We start from the raw sequence: 22147 nt of genomic DNA, 5'->3' as shown, positions 1-22147 counted from the left end.
AAAAATATTTGTCAGGAATTTATTGGCTGTTGCAATGCAGAATATCAGAAATTGCAAATTCAAACAATTTTTTATTGTTGTTGCTGTTATTGCCTTTCTTGTGTAACTTGCTGAAATTGTTCGAAAATGTGCAATGTCAATGTAAAACCAATTGTCTAACTAAAATTACACTGAAAACATAGAAGTGCCAATCAAAACACTGAATTTCTCATTTCCCATTTTGTCTATTTACGGCTTTGATTTAAATTGTTGTAATAGAATTGGAATTTAATTCCAAAAAATCAATAAATTTCTACACACATACATATAGGGAGGGTATCAACAGGTGTAACTAAACAATTAGATACCCCCAAAAGAACGATATATTGCAGATATGTGATATAAGTGTAGGCTTCAAAATCTAGGATAGAAATATGTCATACACAATTTGTCAATTAATGAGGGGTGTACATAGGTTTGCAGGACAATCATTTCCTGCTGATTGAGGAGGCAATGGTTGTCCTGCAACCAATGTACATCCCTCTTTCTTTATTTTTCCTTTTTAATGGGGAATAGAAAAGAAGGGTTGATTGTTGAACAATTAGAAGGAATAAAGAAACAGAAGGGTAACACAATCCAACCAGCAGGATGATGAGCAAAATACTTAAAAAATGGCAAGTTTTTTTAAATTCAAAAAAAAAAAAAGAAATGAGTTGTTATTATTATTCGAACAACACATGGGACATGTAAAAAAACAATTGCTTTAGCTTGCACCATAAGGTGAAGGAAAGCAAAAATTGGTATTTCGGGTGGGAGAACAATATTTTTGCAGTAAATCATTTGATATATAAGTTCCGAAACGACTTTATGTATTTTTAATATGCACCTCATGGTTGAGTATATAGCAATATTTTAAGCAAATTTTGAATTTTAATATGGGCATTCTGGATTACCTACATTTTCAAAATAGGAGAAAAGGAAAAAATCGATTTTTTGGAACTGAGATTCACATTAATATATGCTTCTATAGGTTCTCTATACAGGACAGACATTCTTTAATTCATTAAGTAGATTGAAATAATATATTATATAAGCTTATACTAAATCAAATTTCCTTAAGAGAACTTCAAACGAATAGGAAATAGGATAGGATTTGTGTAAGGTTGTTTTTTTTCACTACCCGGGGTTTCATATTCAAGACACTTCGATAAAAAAAAACAGTAAGGAAAGTAGAAAAGTCGGACGGGGCCGACTATATGATACCCTTCACCACTTTGGGTATATTATGGACTCCGACATATGTATCAGTAGAAGCTTTCAAAGTATGGAAGTTTCTTTATTGGATTGGCCGATGATTACCAAAATTTCAGTGAATTTTGTTATATATTTAAAACATGCTAAGTATCATACTATGGTTCCGATTTCAACAGACGTCGCGTTTTTGTTATATATCTATATCTGAACCGATTTTAGGGAAACTTTCCTATTCAGTACGTTGTGTATTTCAGTACGTTGTGTCAATCGACCTAGCTATGGATCTGTTCGCGAAGGTTAGCAACATCAATCTAGACTTAATTCAATACCCTATACCAAAATTCGTGCAAATCGAAAGATATATAGGGGCTTTGGTACACCAATTACATAAAATCGGACGAAATATATATATGGGAGGTATATCTAATTCTGAACCGATTTTCACGAAACTTTGCACACGTCCTTCTAGCCTTAATACAGTACCCTGTGCCAAATTTCGTGCAAATCGAATGATTTGCAGAGACTTTTGTGCACCAATTGCCTAAAATCGGATGAAAATATATATGGGATCTAAATCTGAGCCGATTTTCACGAAACTTTGCACACTATGCCAAAATTCGTGCAAATGAAAAGATTTCCAGGGACTTTGGTGACCCAATTACCTAAAATCGGTCGAAACTATATATGGGAGCTATATCTAAATCTGAACCTATTTTCATGAAACTTAGCACACATTGTTATAGACGCAATTCAGTACGCTATGCCAAACTTCGTGCAAATCGAAAGATATATAGGGTCATTGGTGCACCAATTACCCTAAATCGGATGAAAATATATATGGGAGCTGTATCTTAATCTAAACCGATTGTCACGAAACTTTGCACACATCATTTCAGACTCAATTCAGTACGCTATGCTAAAATTCGAGCACATGAAAACATTTCCAGTGACTTTAGTGGACTATTTGCCTAAAATCGTGCGAAGCTATATACGGGAGCTATATCTAAATCTGAACCGATTTTCACGAAACTTTGCACACATCATTCTAGACTTAATTTAGTACGCTATGCCAAATTTCGTGCAAATCGAAAGTTATATAGGGACTTTGGTACACAATTAACCTTAAATCGGACGAAGATATATATGGGAGCTATAACTAAATCTGAACCGATTTTCACGAAACTTGACAGACCTAATTCTAGGCCTAATTCATTACGCTCTGCCAAATTTCGTGCAAATTGAAAGATATGTAGGGACTTTGGTACACAATTTACCTTAAATCGGACGAAGATATATATGGGAGCTATATCTAAATCTGAACCGATTTTCACGAAACTTGACAGACCTAATTCTAGGCCTAATTCATTATGCTCTGCCAAATTTCGTGCAAATTGAAAGATATGTAGGGACTTTGGTACACAATTTACCTTAAATCGGACGAAGATATATATCGGAGCTATATATAAATCTGTTCCGATTCTATCGAAACTTGGCACACATCATTCTGGACCTAATTCAGTACCATGTGCCGAATTTCGTGCAAATCGAAAGAAATATAGGGACTTTGGTATACCATTTACCTAAAATCGGACGAAAATATATATGAAAGCTATATCTATATCTGAACCGATCTTTACCAATTTCAATAGGGTCCGTCCTTGGGCCAAGTAAGTGACTTGTGCCAAATTTCATCCAAATCGGATCATAATTGCGACCTGTACTTTGATTACAATTAAACATGGACAGACGGAAGGACGGACATACCTAAATCGACTCAGAAAGTGATTCTATGCATATTCTCAAAAGGGTCTACCATGTGTCTATCTCGTTTCCTTTTGCCTGTTACAAACATATTCACAAAGACATAATACCCTGTACCACAGTTTGGTGAAGGGTATAAAAATATCCGCGCTTTGTTTATTATTTAATAAAAAATTTTTTAAGTCCTTGCCGTGACATTTACTTGGAAAAAAAATATTTTTGTAAAACACTGCCCTAAATTTTCTTAAGAATCCACATTTTGTTTATTGCTTTAAAATTGTATTTTAGCCCCACCTTTTTGATTAAATAATATTTTTCAAAAATAACCATACCAGGACTCGGTTTATTGCTTTAACATTTTATTTTAGCCCCGCCTTTTTAATTAAAAAATATTTTTCTAAAAATAACCATACAAGGACTCGGTTAATTGGTAGTATTTTCAAGATGCTGGGAATAACGTGCGTACCATTAAAAAAAAAATAGTTATTATAAACAGTCTATTCGAATTCACATCTTCTTTATTTTTAATTTTATGACAATTCAAAATTTAAACCAAAATCGTTTGACTCCCTAGACCTGTTAGGTAAGTTATAAAAAAACATTAGAACTGAATCACCCCACTGAATGCACCCAATTGCCCATACAAAGTTATAAAGATAATTTTAGGCTGCATAAAAACAAACCGTCGATACCCATAGATACCGATTTGATTGTCTAATGCCAAAGGGCATCTAAAATAAAAAATTCTAAAAATAAAATTTAATTTATTATCCACACCTTCAAAATAGCTAATCGAAGCATTTATTAATAAAAGTCATTAAAAAAAATAGTTTACCAAAAAATATTTCCGTTTATAAAAAAATGTGTTAATGGCTTACCAATTTTCCGTGTGGCTGCAATAAATACTGTTGGCTTTTTTTCAAATACCAACAACAACAATAAACAAAAGATAAACAATTGTTGTGTTTTTTGTTTGTTTATATAAATGTTGTTAAAATTCGATAACACATAAATTTGATTTTTTAACAATTATTATTTTTATATATATAAATTTTCACTTAATTATTACCTTTTTTTTAATTTTTTCAATTGTATTATTTTTATTTAATTTTTGTTTAATATCAAGTTTTTTTATTTAAATTTAAGTAAATAAAAAACACTCTGGATTTTCATTAAAACTTTGAAGATAATTTGAATTTATTTTCTTTTTGTTTATTTGGCTTTGGCTTTTGTTTGTTTTATTTTTTTTTTTAATTTATTTGTTTTTTTTTCAACTATTTTAAATACTGATTCTGATTCACATTAAACACAGCATTCTTATAGGATTCTTAAACTTTCATAGCTTCTTCTTCTTAATATTATTATTTTCTTTTTTTGTTATTGTTGTTATTTTTTATTTCTTTATCTCACTTAAAACTTGACCACAATATTGTCATTTTGATTTGAGGTTTATTGGATTTTGATGCTGTTGTCTTATTGATTGTTTTGAGATTAACTCACACGCACTTATTACACTGGACTTGACTTTATTTGTATGTGTGTGTGTGTATGTGTAAATGCAAGGGTGTGCATTTACTAGGCACTCATGCATGTTTATTTATAACTTCATTTCCCCAAGCCATGCCATGCCATGCATATTTCCCTGCAACACTTACATTGAGATACATATACGCCGAGAGAGAGAGAGAGAGAGATAGGGAAACTCACTCACTTACACACTCAAAAAACACACACACTTGTTGCACTAAAATCAAAACGAGGCTCCTCAACTTAGTACTGGGTCATTTCCAGTGATCCACATCGAGGGGAATTGGAAAGGAGATTTTGTAGCTGGGATTCTGTGGAAATTCAATGTTTGTTATTTTTTTCACTTTTTCTCTGACATTCAAAATTATTTCAAATTTTTGTATGGCACTTCAAAATTTGTTACTATTTTTTTTTTAATTTCCAAAACACCCGAATTCAAAGTAACGTTTTTTTCATTTATTTTTTTTTAATATTTCAAAAATTTATTTTCTTATTTTATTTACTTTTGAATATTTCGAAAATTCAAATCTTTCTTCACCACCAACGACACGCCAACGCCGATGTCTTCACAACGAAATCGTTTTGTGAAATGATAATTCAGTCGTTGAATTCATTGGCCATAGGTTCGCTCGGTACTGTTACTGTTGTAGCCACAAAAGCTTTTATGGCGTAGTTAACAGAGCGCTATAGCATCAATTTCATCCCCGTACACAAACAGAAGTAGAAAGCTAAAGCTTTTTTGGCGAGCACCAAATGAAATTGCCGTATTTGAAATGTTAAATTCGTGGTGTGAAGATGTTTATGTGTGTAAGTACCCAGTGAACAGTTTACCTTAAAGAAGGAAGTCCTTGAAGAAAAAAATATGTTTTAAAAACATGAGGATTTGATGGTCCTTGACAAATGCTTTTTTGGTCCTTGAAAAAAACATTCTTTAAAAATCCACACCTATTAGGGTCTTTAAAATATTTATACCCTTCACCACATTGTGGAACCGAGATAGACACATGGTTCCTTTTGAGAATATGCATAGAATCACTTTCTAAGTCGATTTATGCATGTCCGTCCGTCTGTCTGTCTGTCCATGTTAAATTGTAAACAAAGTACAGGTCGCATTTATTAATCGAATTGGATGAAATTTGGCACAGCTCATTGATTTGGCTCAAGGACGAACCCTATTGAAATTTGGAAAAATCGCTTCAGATTTAGATATAGCTCCCATATATATTTTCGTCCGATTTAAAACGATTTTCACGAAATTTGGCACAGCATACAGAATTAAGCCTTAAATAATATTTTTCGATTTGCACGAAATTTTGCACAGCGTACTGAATTAAGCCTAGAATGATGTGTGCTAAGTTTCGTGAAAATCGGTTCAGATTTAGATATAGCTCCCATATATATTTTCGTCCGATTTAAGGTAAATGGTGCACCAAAGTCCCTATAAAAATTCGATTTGCACGAAATTTTTCACAGCGTACTGAATTAAGCCTGGAATGAAGTGTGCTAAGTTTCATAAAAATCGGTTCAGATTTAGATATAGCTCCCATATATGTTTTCGCCCGATTTAAGACAAATGGTGCACCAAAGACCCTAAATATCTTTCGATCTATATATTCTTCGATTTCCACGAAATTTGGCATTGCGTACTGAATTGAATCTAGAATGATGTGTGCTATGTTTCGTGAAAATTGGTTCAGATTTAGGTATAGCCCTATATATTTGCGTCCGATTTAAGGTAAATAGAGCACCAAAGTCACTAAACATCTTTCGATTTCCACGAAATTTGGCACAGCGTACTAAATTGACCCTAGAATGATGTGTGCTAAGTTTCGTGAAAATCGTTTCAGATTTAGATATAGCTGCCATATATATTTTCGTCCGATTTAAGGTAAATGGTGCACCAAAGTCCCTAAATATCTTTCGATGTGTACGAAATTTCGCACAGCATACTGAATTAAGCCTAGAATGATGTGTGGTAAGTTTCGTGAAAATCGGTTCACATTTCTATATAGCTCCCATATATTTTCGTCCAATTAAGGTAAATGGTGCACCAAAGTCCCTATAAAACATTCGATTTGTACGAAATTTTGCACAGCGTACTGAATTAAGGGTAGAATGATGTGTGATAAGTTTCGTGAAAATCGTTTTAGATTTAGATATAGCTCCCATATATATTTTCGTCTGATTTAATGTTAATGACGCACCAAAGACCCTATATATTCCTCGATTTGCACGAAATTTGGCATAGAATCTGAATTGAGTCTAGAATTATGAGTGCTATGTTTCATGAAAATTGGTACAGGTATAGGGTTATAGGTATAACCCTGTAAATATTTCGTCCGAAGTGGTGAAGGGTATCATATAGTCGGCCCAGTCCGACTTTACTACTTTCCTTACTGTTTTTTAATAAAAAATCCACGCTTCTTTTCCTTCTTGAAAAAATATTTGCTTAACATCCACGCTTCTTGAAAAAATATTTTTTTAAAAATTTACTCTTCTTTTGATTCTTGAAAAAATCCACACTTCTTTGGCTTTTTGAAAAAATATTTTTTAAAGAAATCCATACTTCTTTGGCTTTTTGAAAAAAAATATTCTTTAAAAATACATGCCTATTTGGGTCTTTGAAAAAATATTCTTTTAAAATTCAAGCCTATTTGGGTCTTTGAAAAAATATTCTTTTAAAAATCCATGCCTATTTGGGTCTTTGAAAAAATATTCTATAAAAAATTCAAGCCTATTTGGGCCTTTGAAAAAATCTTTGAAAAAAATATTCTTTGAAAAAATATTCCTTAAAAAAAAATCCACGCCTATATGGGCCTTTGAAAAAATATTCTATAAAAATTCAAGCCTATTTGGGTCTTTAAAAAATATTCTGTACAAATTCAAGCCTATTTGGGTCTTTGAAAAATTATTCTTTAAAAATCCATGCCTATTTGGGTCTTTGTAAAAATATTCTGTAAAAATTCAAGCCTATTTGGGTCTTTGAAAAAATATTCTTTCAAAATCCACGCCTATATGGGCCTTTGAATAAATTCAAGCCTATTTTGGTCTTTGAAAAAATATTCTTTAAAAATCCATGCCTATTTGGGTCTTTGAAAAAATATTCTATAAAAATTCAAGCCTAAATATTCTTTAAAAATCCACGCCTATTTGGGTCTTTGAAGAAAGTTTTTTAAGACATTCACGTCTATTTGCCAAATGGTTCGCTGGGTTAGTATATTATTTCCTGTTGTAGTTGATAGCATTCAAACGCCCGCACACACACTTAGCCAATTACATTTGTTACAGGACCATATATATATATATCACCTGTTGATTCTGGTGTTTTTGTGCTTTTATCCTGAATGTTGATGATAAATAGGGTAAAGTACGACCTTAATCTCTTCAATGTTAGTTGAACTTCGGTCGTTTTTTGTGTGCTGTTCCTGTATTCATTATGAAATGAAAATAACAGTAATTGTGGCCAAAGTAATCCTAGGACAATGTGCGGCATGGGTTATTGCAAAAACACAAAACGGGGGAGCAGTTCACAATTGGACCAAAAAAAATAAATAAATAGGCGGTTTGGGAAGACAAATTGTAATTAGGCAAAAAAGAAGTAAATAAATGTAATTACAACCATGGTTTGTCCAATAGACTGTGTTCCAGGTCATGAACTTATTTTTTTATTAAGTTGTTTCACAGGTGTTTAGGGGTTTTTATTTTATTTTTTTTCAATAGGACGTTAGTATTTTATTTTCTGTTATATGATTATCTTATAACCATGTGTATAGTTGTTATATATACTTTGATTCACGTGATTTCAGCTCAGCTCCAAAGGTACAGTAATTCAAACAAGTTTTAAACTAGCAAACGATCAAATCCCCAGTGAAGACGAGTTTTATTTTTGCAAATCATGGCGATCTTATTAATTGATAACTATAACAATAATATTTTCATTTCGAACTGCGAAGTTTCCAATAAAAATAAAACAAAATAATTTATAAATAACAACAAATTCGATATGTGATCAACTAATTATAATGGCAATAAATCGGTGGTTAGTTAAGTTTTTATTTAAAAAAATACACTAATTAGAAAGTTGAGAAAAAATTAATTTGCGATCTGAATTATTGCAAGAAATCTATTTCATAAACTAATAAAAAACTTCTTTTGAAATAAAAAATTACCAACATTTATTACGTTGAGGTTGAGATGAGATGATGGCCAGGCCCTCACATGTGATGGGCTATTCACAAATGTTTTTTGGATAATCTATCAGTAGAAGAGGAGGTTTGAAAATGATACAACATCCTAAAAAGAAATTTAGGACCATAACTATTTGACAAAGGTGATAAATTTTGATCGATCCCCAAAATATCAGATAATTTTATATGGAAATCATGAGAGAAAATTCGTGAATAAATGCTAAACAATAGCTTGTGCGAGGTGTGTAAATTTACTAAATAACACCAGACTACAAACAAGTCAAAGATTCTTTTTGGGTCTCACTGAAAAAAAAAATTAGAAATCCATGATTTTTTTGAATGAAAGATATATTGGGACTTTGGTGCATCAATTACATAAAATCGGACGAAAATATATATGAGAACTATATCAAATTCTGAACCGATTTTCACGAAACATTGCACACGCCATTCTAGCCTTAATCCAGTACCCTGTACCAAATTTCGTATGGTAGCTACATATAAATCTGACCTGACTTTCATGAAACTTAACACACGTCATTCTAGACTCAATTCAGTATCCTATGCTAAATTTCGTGCAGATCGAAAGATATATAGGGAATTTGGTGCCCCATTTACCTTAAATCGGACAAAACTCTATATGGGAGCTATATCTAAATCTGAACCGATCTATATATAAATCTGACCGGATTTTCTCGAAATTTAATACCCATCTTTCTAGACTTAATTCAGTACGCTGGGACTATATTATATATACAATACAATATACAATGGGAGAAAATTATGTAAATAAATTTAAAGCAAAATATCGAAATCTTAACCGATTTCATCGAAACTTTGTCATATGTTAGGTTACACTTATTTCAGTATGTTTTGAGCATTTGGCCATTTTTTGTACATCCAAACTTCGTGCAAATCGAAGAATATATAGGGACTTTGATGCAAAATATATCTGAGAGCTATATATAAATCTGACCGATTTTCTCGAAACTTAGCACACATCATTCTAGACCCAATTCAGTACCCTATGCTAAATTTCGTGCAAATCGAAAGATATATAGAGAATTTGGTGCCCCATTTACCTTAAATCGGACAAAACTATATATGGGAGCTATATATAAATCTGACCCGATTTTCTCGACATTTAATACACATCTCTCTAGGCTTAATTCAATACGCTGGGACTAAATTATATATAAAATACTATATACAATGGGACAAAATTATGTAAATAAATTTAAAGCAAACTATCGACAACTAAACCGATTTCATCGAAACTGGTCATATGTTAGGTTACACTTATTTCAGTATGTTTTGTGCATTCGGTCATTTTTTATACATCCAAACTTCGTGCAAATCAAAGAATATATAGAAACTTTAATGCACCATTTACATAAAATTGGAACCGATTTTTCCCAATTTCAATAAAAAAATTCCACGCCTGTTATAGGTCTCGAAAAATAAAAAAAAAAATAAAATATTCTTTAAACCAGTGAGCGGAGCAGTATAGTCGGACGGGGCCGACCATATGATACCCTACCCAACTTCCACGTAAAACTAACTTTCTGTGGATCTATATTCTGAGCTTGGGCAATATTTCGCGATATTTGAACCATCTGGACCAACTAGAGACCGACAATTCCCTTCCCTTGTGTTGTGATCTTCTTATTTCCATTGGAGCCTATAGATCGACTCGAAAAAATACAAAAAATTAAATTTTCGGTCCACTTCATCACAATATAATTATCTGATCGTCACCGAAAATTGTCCTTGACCATGACTGGAACTTCATGGAACATTTTAAAGCGATCAGCGCAATATTTCCGCCCTCTAGTGTGGTAAAGGGTTACTAAATAATATCTGAATACATAAGCACCTGTAAATATTTAAGTGTAACTCCCTCATCTGAGTACATACGACCATATAATTGGTATCAATTTAAAGGTCAACCACTGCCCTTGGATATACCAACAACTTATAGAATACAAACTTTGTAATTTTTCACAAAAAAGTCAGGGTCCATTTGACTCGCTAAATATTGACCAATCCTTATCCTAAAACATGCATGCTTATTCTTTGGACCGATCCCCTTCTCTATGTAAAAATTCGCGATGTTTGGGTCATAATTGCGGCCTCTAGAGCGACCAGAAAAAATATTTGGTCCATTTCATCCCCTAGATATTAACCGATCTTTACCAAAAACAATAGGGGTCTTTTTTTAATCAAACATGCAAAATTTTTTAATATACCATAACTGTGGCCTGAATCGTGTTTACAAAATATAATGGACATACGGACGGACGGAGACACATGTTGTAGGATATCGAGATATTACGAAAATATACTTAAAAATTCCACGCCTGTTATTTCGCTGCGTTACAAAAATAAAAAAAATAAAACATAGTTGTGTAGGGTAAAAAAGGCAATTCTGCTTTATGAGATTTACAAATTATTCTTTGAAGAATACACTCTCATTCGGTCCTTAAAAATATCTGAAATTTTGGAAATGTCATTTGCCGACCTGTGTCTTGAAATATTTTTTTATTAAGTCTTTCAAATATGTGTTAATAAACTTGATTGATTTTTTTGTTTTTTTATTATTATTGTTGTTGTTAGGATATGCACCCCAAAGTCTTGGTATCACCATAATTAGATATGTGAAACACGTGTTAACATTTTATGACCTAATGATGCAACCAAACCCCATTACTTATTATTAATTATTATTCTATAATTTTGATATAAATAATTTCAATTCGATATTTCCCAGCCAAAACCTGTCGAATGACTTTAAATGATTCATATTTGTATTCAGTGTGAATTAAATAATAAATTATACGCTCCAAAACATTTATTTATATGTAACTCACGAAGTAAAATTTTCAAATCGATTTTCGAGAGGGATTTTGACACCCTCCACTCTTTCTCTCAAGCTCCGATTTTTTTTTACTAAACTTTGAGTCTCTCAGTCCCGCTAAAAAAATATTCAATTATATCCAACAGCCTCAGACTTTGATTTGTTTTAAACCCCATCCAACTGGTTTTCTTTAATTTTGAATATGCCATAATTGAAATGGGTTTAGCGGGTGCAGTAACACCTACTTTGCGGGTTTTTTTAAGCTGGCTAGGAATCCCCCTTTTCAATCATGTGTTTTGAATTTGAATCTTCGTCTCCCTTTACCTTTGCCATATCGGCTAAACATATCTAAACACACCGGTGTGCTCTAATTAATTAAACGTGAGTGGGTGCAAAGCGCCTCAACAGCTTTGGGGGAGGGGGATGCAGTCAATCGATTTAATTAATGACTGGTTTAATTGTTGCTGTCAAAATGTCTAACAGCTACTGTAGTTGTATGCAAAAAAAACAAATGTACGATCAGGTTTCTCAATGGATTTATGGGAGCAAAAAAATATAAATTTTACCAAGGTAAGAAATGAAAAATTGTTAATAAAAAATATTCTTAAAAATTCCAAAAATTAAAAATAACAAGTGAAAAAGCGTTAAGTTCGGCCGAACTTTGGATACCCTCCACCATAGATATACTGACAGGTATTTGAAATGAAAAAGTGGACCGATATTTAAAAATTTTAATAGAGATATTTGGTACCCAGTAAGAATCCAATGTACCAAATTTCAGCGAATTCGGTTGAAAATCGCGCTCAAGAACCCAAAAATACCGAAAATTGGGGGTGCCCTTATATGGGGGTTAAACGAAAAATGTGCCGATATTTATCATTTTTAGCAGAGATATTTGGTACCCAATAAGAACCCAATGTACCAAATTTCAGCGAATTCGGTTGAAAATCGCGCTCAAGAACCTCAAAATACCGAAAATTTGGTGTGCCCTTATATGGGGGTTACACGAAAAAGTGTGCCGATATTTAAAATTTTTAGCAGAGATATTTGGTACCCAATAAGAACCCAATGTACCAAATTTCAGCGAATTCGATTTAAAATCGCGCTCAAGAACCCCAAAATACCCAAAATTTGGGGGGTACCCTTATATGGGGGATATCCGAAAAAATTTACCTATATTCATAATTTTTTGTGGAGAGATTTATTACCTATTAAGAACTTAAAATACTAAATTACAGCTAACTCGAAGGAAAAATACGATAAAAACCCCCAAAATACTGAAAATTAGGAGGTACCGTTATATGGGGCGTACCAGAAAAAGTGGACCTATATTTATAATTTTTTGTGGATACATTTAGTACCCAATAAGAACCCAATGTACCAAATTGCAGCGTATTCGGTGGAAAAACGCGCTCAAAAACGCACCCAAAATACCGAAAATTGGGGGGTACTGTTATATGGTAGCTATACCCAAACGTGGACCGATATATCCCATCTTCAAACTTGACCTGCCTGCAGACAAAAGACAAACCTATGCAAAATTTCAGCACCCTATTTCAATTCCTTCAAAAGATAGCGTGATTACAACAGATGGACGGACAGACGGATGGACATGGCTATATCGTCTTAGAATTTTACCCTGATCAAGAATATATATACTTTATAGGGTCGGAAATGAATATTTCGATGAGTTACAAACGGAATGACAAAATTAATATACCCTCCATACTATGGTGGAGGGTATAAAAAAATCCTTCTCTTTATACTCATATATGGGTCTCGAAAAAAATATTCCTTAAAAGTCCACGTAAAACAACACCTCTCGTAATAGATCAATCAGTTATCTAAATAAATACAAATCTATATCACTTAATATGCAAAAAATTTTCTCTACCCAATCGAAACCCAATACCCTCCCATCCTCGTCGGCATATTTTTCTCAGTCTCTGTATCTCAATTATTTATTTATTTTGCTTGACAATTTGTTTCTTTGTCTAACTAACTATCAGTTACTGGAAAGAAACCCGTAAATAACTAAATTATATGGACTCAGATCTATTACCGCCTAAATGACTAGCATCGTATCGTATTTATTACACTGCTATCGTTTCGTAGATTGTTGATTCGCATTCTCCACCTTAACCTACCCCTCGCCCCACCCACTCAAACACCTTCTTCTTGTTCCCTCAAATTAGTTATTGTGTCTAATTTACAATGACATGTTAATTTAATTTATTAATGAAAATTTTGCCAAAGATGTTGATGTATTGGTGTACAGATAGATATGGGATCAGGGTGTGCTATGCATTCGTCTTTTTCTCTTTTCTTCCATACTGTTTTTATTTTTATTAATTATTCATTTGTATTATAATATTTTGATATAATATTTATTATAACAAATATTGGACATTTTTATTATGCCATTGTCAGTGTTTTAATTTGTATAGTTGTGTGTGTGTGGGAACTAAAGATCTGGAAAGATGTCGTACTGAACGATTTTCTAGAAATGCAAACAAAATAAAATTTGATAATCAAATCTTTTCGCAGAGATTTGATAGGAAATCTCTTAATTATGAATGTCGTCAAAACAGTTTGTTTTTTTAATGACAGCCAGTAAGGAAAGCAATAAAGTCGGACAGGGCCGACTATATGATACCCTTCACCACTATGGGTATATTAAACAGCACTATTAACATGAAATTGGATGAAATAAATTTCGGAATAGATCTATCACGAAACTTGGCGGACATCATTCTGGTATAAATTCAGTACGCAATGCCAAATTTCGTGCAAATCAAAAGTTATATAGGGACTTTGGTTCCCCATTTACCTTAAATCGGACGAAACTATATATGTGACCTATATCTAAATCTGACCCGAATTTCTCGAAACTCGGCACACATCATTCTGGACCATATTCAGTACTCTATGCCAAATTTCGTGCAAATCGAAAGATATATAGGGACTTTGGTTCCCCATTTACCTTAAATCGGACGAAAATATATATGGGAGCTATATCTAAATCTGGCCCGATTTTCTCGAAACTTGACACACATCATTCTGGACCTAAGTCAGTACCCTTTGCCAAATTTCGTGCAAATCGAAAGATATATGTGGACTTTGGTGCATCATTTACATTAAATCGGACGAAAATATATATGGGAGCTATATTTAAATCTCAACCGATTTTCACGAAACTTGGCACACATCATTCTGGACCTTATTCAGTACGTTATGTCAAATTTCGTGCAAATCGAAAGATATATAGGGACGTTGGTGCACCATTTACATGAAATCGGACGAAACTATATATGGAAGCTATATCTAAATCTAGAAAGATTTTCACGAAACTTGGCGGACATCATTCTAGGCTCAATTAAGTACGTTATACCAAATTTCGTGCAAATCGAAAGATATATAGATACTTTGGTGCACCATTTACATGAAATCGGACGAAAATATATATTGGAGCTATATCTAAATCTGAACGGATTTTCACGAAACTTGGCAGACATCATTCTAGGCTCAATTCAGTACGTTTTGCCAAATTTCGTGCAAATCGAAAGATATATAGGGACTTTGGTTCCCCATTTACCTTAAATCGGACGAAAATAAAAATTGGAGCTATATCTAAATCTGAACGGATTTTCACGAAACTTGGCGGACATCCTTCTAGGCTCAATTAAGTACGTTTTGCCAAATTTCGTGCAAATTTAAAGATATATAGGGACTTTGGTGCACCATTTACATGAAATCGGACGAAAATATATATGGGAGCTATATCTAAATGTGGACCGATTTTCACGAAACTTGGCGGACATCCTTCTAGGCTCAATTAAGTACGTTTTGCCAAATTTCGTGCAAATCGAAAGATATATAGGGACATTGGTTCCCCATTTACCTTAAATCGGACGAAAATATATATGGGAGCTATATCTAAATCTGGACTTGGCAGACATCATTCTGGACCTTATTCAGTACGTTATGCCAAATTACGTCCAAATCGTTGGACCATTTACATTAAATCGGACGAAAATATATATGGGAGCTATATTTAAATCTGACCGATTTTCTTAAATTTCTATAGGGTTCGTCCTTAGGCCAAAGAAGTGACTTGTGCCAAATTTCATCCAAATCGAATCATAAGTCCGACCTTTACGTTGTTTACAATTTAACATCTGCAGACGGACGGACATGCATAAATCGACTCAGAAAGTGATTCCATGCATATTCTCAAAAGGAACAATGTGTCTATGTGTGGTGAAGGGTATAAAAATCTATGCCTATTGTGGACCCTTGAATACATTTTTAAAAAATTCAAATATTTTTAAAAAATCCACTATTATAAAAAAATAAATAAATAAATGCACGCTTATTTTTTTGTTCGACCTAATTTACATTCACCTACAGAACCACATTTTCGTAATCAAGCCAATAACCCAATGCACAAACACACTTTCAAATTTTTTTTTAAATATATATTTGACGTACTTTTTCGTTGCGGCGAAATATATAAATCAATGATATAAACAAAAACAAATGATTTATGTAATTTCAAATAAAATAAATAAATGTTTTGCATTGCGTTCCCCTATTTTTTTTTTTTTTTTTTAATTTCTTCTATCAACTTGGCCCCACCATTCATCCATCCATTAATTTAAATCTTCTGATAATTAGCGAGTCTATGTAAAATGAATTCTTAGACATATTTAAAATACCCCCTTCCCAAACCCCATTGAAGAAAAAACGGAAAAATACCGACAAACAATAACAAAGGGACGATACACAGATCCACATTTAAATATAAAACGAATTCTGATTTTATTTTAATAAATTATTTATTTGCAAAAGATTTCAAATTGTAAATACAATCAAAAACGCCATGCCTCTAAATCAACAACCGGTATCTGGCCACTATCGCAACGGACCGGTAGATTGCTGAAAAGAAAAACGGGGAGAAATAATGTTATGTTTCTCTCTCTCTCTCGCTCTCTCTTCTCAGTGCACTACAACTTACCCCGGCACATCGGGTCTCATAAAGGCGGCCGGTGATACCTCACGCAATGTTAAATGATCGGCATTATCACATATTAAACGAGCCATTGTCACCTTACGCAGCTCATGTAGCTGATCGATGGTAAATGCTCCCGGATTAATCGAATTATTATATTCGTAATAGTAACGATCACCAACTTTGAAACGGGAAAATTGATCGGCAATTATTTCGGCAAATGTTATGCCAACAATACCACCCTCAACAGATTTCTCCAGCAGGCCTCCAACCCAAAGATCAATATCGTCGGGATGGCGATAGACTTGAGATAATTTTCGACCAACCTTGAAAAAAGGAAATAAAAAATAGGGATTTACAAAATGAATTTTTAAAAAATATTTTTTCAAGCTACCACAGTAGGCGTGGATTAAAAAAATATTTTTTCTGGCAACACCAATTTTTTATATTACCTCCGATGGCAGCTGATTAAAACTCTGTATTCTACGATGACCCATTACCTCCATGTAGTCATTGTAGCAACGCAATCCCTGATCCCGACCACGTTGTATATTAAAGGCAGCCAGGTCTAAGCCAAAGGGGTTATGGCCACGAAACAAAAATCTGCTCAACTATAAATAGAAAATTTCAAATGAATTTTAAACACAAAACCTTATTACATAGTTCATTGTTGGCCCCCTTACACCCTTACCCCTTGAGTAATGGCACTATCAACCCGCTGCATTGGCTGATGCAACATTGTGCCCAACATATCATCCAAAAATGTACGCAATCTCATGCGTGACGGATTGAACATAACATCCGGTATATGTATAATTTCATCGGCATGCCCCCTCTGCTGATGCTGCGGATGAATATGAAATTTGCCATCAACACTTGAATGGCCCATACGAAAAGCAGCCCCCGAAAATGCATTTGTTATGGCGGGATTTATATCGGCATTGTAGTCACTGCTATAGCCATGGTGTTGTGGCACCAAACGAAAACGTTTCATTTGCATTGGTCCAATGACTGAGGGTAAATACTCATTATAGATGATGTGTTGCATTTCGGCAATGACAATACGCCGAGCCTCTTGGTAAAGTAGCTCATCTGAGGCACGTGGATTAATTTGACTGAGTATGTCGGCGACACGATTATGTTCGCGTGCGAAAAGGATGTGGAGCACAACGAGTGATATTATTTGGTTGGTGCGACCGTCACCTGTTAAGGAGGAGGATTTAAATATTATTTTGCTTTTTTAAATCCCAAATTTTAAAACTTACCCGATTTAAAACAAGTCATTGTGGGGTCATCATTACCACAGGCACTCCTGTCATTGGTAAGCGGCAGCATATCCCTACCGAAGTCATTAAACATACGCAGCTTTCCACCTTTAAATAAACGCAATTCCCGAGCCGTTTCCAAACTCGAACCATAAACCGCTGAGGCATCAAGGAAATGTGTAACCTTACTGCGCTGCTTTCCAAATGTTGCCCGACAATCCATATTCGGAGCCAATGATAGGCGAACAAAATTCATACAACGTATACCAAAGTGGGCATAGAACTCATCATGTGGTTCCACGCTAATGGGCATACAGGCAAAATGCCGCTGTTCAGGTGGCAGGACGGCACGATTGTTGGGGGCACAACATTGTATCGATTCACCACGTTCTATAAATAAAAATCATTAATTATTTCTTCTGAAATATTTTTTTTTTCAAGACTGCCTTACCTAATCTCACAGAACTCGATTGGGTCACATCGTGGGCAATAAATTGCCCAAATTGCATCAACAACAGATTATACTTTGGATGTGGTCGATCCGAGTCACCCAATAGGATACGTGAAATTTCCCTTGCCCCCGTCAACAATGAACCATCCTTGGCATGTATACGTGGTGTCCATATGCCATCCTCATAGGCTGGTGGCAGCAAACGTTCCATTGGCTGTCCAGCAGCACCCCAATGTGAACGATGCGGTAGGATGTTATTACAACTGCCATCAAAGGTACGATATTTTGAGCGGGGATTTAAACATGGCTGTGGTGGATGGCAATGATGTTCTAAGGGTGTCTCCTTAAATTCCAAATCAATGTTATTCGTAATGATATCCTCCACGGGAATGTGTTCTCTGTAAAATGAACATAAAATAATTTAATTTTTATTTTTCATAATTTTTGTTCAAAAAATAGTCTATCTTGACTTACTTTTGGGTAAAAACCTGCGTGGTAATAACCTGTTCCATTGCCGATTTACTTAGCTGAAAATTTTGCATATCCTCATGGGCATTCGAATGGAATACCATATTGTGTACAAATTCCGGTTGACCTGGAGTGATGGGAATCAAGGCTATTCGATGCATAAGATTTTGAAATTTTAAACGTGCTTCATCGATTACGCCGGCTGGTATAAATGTTATTGCCGGTATTCGAGCCTTATCCTTGCGGATAGCTAAGAAATGAAAGTGGAATCAGTTAGAATTAGAAGACCCATACATAATCAGTATAAAGTTTTTAATTCGACTCTGGATGGAACATTAGGACTTATGCAGTGTGAATATAATGGATTTCAGAGCAGAATATAATAAAATCTTAATAAGAAAAAAGTAAAAACGACGTTAAGTTCTTTAAAAAATCCATGCTTACCGACCCCTGGGTCCTTTATAAATGTTCTTCCAAAGATACACGCTTATAACACTCTGGGTCCTTTTTAAATATTCTTTAAAAAATCTAAGCTTTTAACCCTCTGGGTTCTTTATAAATAGTCTTTAAAAGATCCACGAGTTTAACCCTCTGGGTCCTTTATAAATATTATTTAAAAGATCCACGCTTTTAACCCTCTGGGTCCTTTATAAATATTATTTAAAGAATCCACGGTATAGCCACGCTTATATTCCTCTGAATCTTTTAAACAATCCACGCTTATATTCCTCTGAATCCTTTAAAAAAACACGCTTATCCTGAATCCTTTATTAATATTCTTTAAAAATCCACGCTTATAGCCCTCTATGTCTGTTATAAATATTATTTAACAAAAGCATGCTTATGGCCCTCTGGCTTAATAAATACTCCTTGAAAAATCCCCACTTAAGCCCTCTGAGTCCTTTATAAATATCCATTAAAAATCCATGCTTATAGTCCACTGAATACTCGATTAATATTCTGTAAAAAATCCACGCTTGTAGCCCTCTGAGTCCTTTATAAATATTCTTCAAAAAATCCACGAATGTAAGCAAAGGAATACTTTATAAAAAATTCTCAACAGCGTAACCTCTACCATGAGTAACCTCATTTTCACATTCCTAGCATCCGAAATGCCAAATCACAGCCATATCGTTTGGAAAATGCCCACAGGACTATTAAATACCTTAAACGGGTCGATACATTTTATGGAAGCTATATTACAAGATGGACCTTTATTAAACATTTTCTGAAACGAAACATAGTTTATTCATCAGAATAACGAAATGTCAAATTAGAGCCAATTCGATGGCGAAAATTTACCCAAGACCTGCAACATACCAAAAAAGATTCGGAACCTTTATATTGAGGCCACGGATTTATATTGAAAATATACTGCAACCACTTCGATGAAAAATGGGGGCTAAAATCTTTAAAATGCTGAAAATAAGACAGGTCTTTACAAGGAGGTTAAATTAAAGCATGAACCTATGCTGAAAAATGTTCTGGAACGAAGTTTCTTATTCACCAGAAGTCCGGAATGGCATATTAAATTAACTTCGATTGGAAAATGCGGTTTAAATCTGCAAAATATCGAAAACGCGACAGGACCTTTATATGGGGCAAAATCTGTATATGTCCACCTACATGCCAAATTACAGTCACTTCGATGGGAAATTAATTTAAAATCTTCAAAATACCGAAAATGGGTCGAAGCTTTTATGCGATGGCTATACCAATACGTGGTTCTCTGACCATTTGCCCGTTACAACATCATCCTCCTCCATGTCATAGCAAAGCCTTATCTTAAACATTCCTTTCCCATAAGTCTTTACTTACCCGTAAGATTTTGTCCGGTCACACAACAAAATCCGAATTTACCTCCCGGTAAATCACAAATTTGTGGTTTCTCATGATCCAACATTCGTACATGTGCGGGACATTGTATTTGAGGTACACACATCACACCTTCTGGACATGGATCACATTTTGTCATGATAGTTGGCTGTGTCTTGCGATTAGCTGAAAAAAATAGAAAGGGAGGATGTATTGGTTTATCCTATTACATTAAACTACTACAGAACGGAAGCATGTCGACCTCTGCCTGGTTATCATTTCCAATAGGTTAATATTTTTTCCAAAAAGAAACCAGTAACGAATGGTCCAAAGTCAGACGAATCCTACTGCAAGCTTATTGTTGCATTCTTACATGAAATCCGATTGATGTATATGAGAACTATATCTAAGTCTAAAAATAATCGCCATTCTAGTGCCTATTACGGACAGATTCCCGACCAATTTCAGTAGTATTCGTATTTTGGGGCAATCAAGTGAGTTTTACCAGATTTAATCGCAATTGGATACTGAATGCAATCTGTAGTTTGTTAACAAACATATATGCACAAAAGACAGACGGACGGACATGGGAAACGCGACTACAAATGTTTGTTATATTTCCTTTCGAATTTTACATTCATAGACATAATATTCTGCATCCAGCGGAGTTTAGGGTATAATTAATATAGTGTCCGTCCGCGTCAGGTGTACAACCATCACAGATGACCCCATTATCATCCTGATCTTCCTCTTTTTTCAATTACTTTTCTGTTTTCTTTTCGGATTTCCCCATTTTATTATATTGGCTTTTCAATTTTATCTTACCATTTGTATCCTCTTCATATTCCACCATTTGAGGTCGATTCAAAATGGATGATTCCTTTCTAACCTTATCATTATTTTGCCACATCGAATGTGTATCATCAAATGGCAGGCCATCCCTCTGGCCTGTTAGCACCGAAAATCCATGGCATTTTAATGCCATAAACCACAACAATAACAACAATTTGAACATAGTAAAGTTATTAACAAATTATTTACAACATTAATATTAAATAAAAAATAAATAAATAAACTATTAAAAACAGGTATTGAAATGATCCTCCGAGAAGCTAATCATATCAACTGAGTAAACAAATGACAAATTTTCGATTTAGTGCTTGAGATGAAATTACAACGGTATCTTCGAAATGAATAGAGGATTGTAAAGAAGCATATATACATATAGATATATTTTCACTCATTACAGTGTGGACCAAAAGTATTTGCACAATTGTTATTCTTTAAAAAAAGCTGCACTTATAGTTCTGCTAGTCCTAAAAATTGTCTTTAGTTCATTAAAAATATTATTCCCTCTAAACTTTACGATTATAGTCTCTCAAAAGCCTAGCCATTTTATGTCCATGTTATTGGGATTTTATAATTATTCTTTAAAAATCTACGTTTCTAGTCCTCGGTGTCCTTCATAAATATTCTTTAAAAAATCCACACTTACAGTCCTCTGAGCCATATATAACAATTCTTTAAAAAAATCCACGCTTATAGTACTCGAAGTCCTTTATAAATATTCTT

The 22147-nt window shown here is 33.9% G+C and overlaps 1 protein-coding gene across 1 annotated transcript; it reads right to left on the bottom strand.

The window, feature by feature from the left end:
* Positions 1-16430: 16430 nt before the first annotated feature.
* On the bottom strand, positions 16431-21590 carry LOC133326056 (chorion peroxidase). Its single transcript, XM_061534730.1, has 9 exons — positions 21401-21590; positions 20579-20761; positions 18767-19010; positions 18293-18690; positions 17842-18231; positions 17268-17779; positions 17029-17187; positions 16583-16902; positions 16431-16503 (listed from the first exon to the last, which is right to left on the bottom strand). Exons 1-9 carry the CDS (start codon positions 21588-21590, stop codon positions 16437-16439), a joined length of 2463 nt encoding a protein of 820 aa, XP_061390714.1. The 3' UTR covers positions 16431-16436.
* Between the last annotated feature and the right edge of the window lie 557 nt (positions 21591-22147).

The sequence above is a fragment of the Musca vetustissima genome, unplaced genomic scaffold (assembly GCF_032173495.1).
Source record: "Musca vetustissima isolate MV318-11 ecotype Yass unplaced genomic scaffold, APGP_CSIRO_Mvet_v1 utg13550, whole genome shotgun sequence".
Classification (NCBI taxonomy): Eukaryota; Metazoa; Arthropoda; class Insecta; order Diptera; family Muscidae; genus Musca; species Musca vetustissima.
The sequence above is the reverse complement of the archived record's forward strand: the minus strand, read 5'-3'. Positions and strand labels throughout refer to the sequence as shown.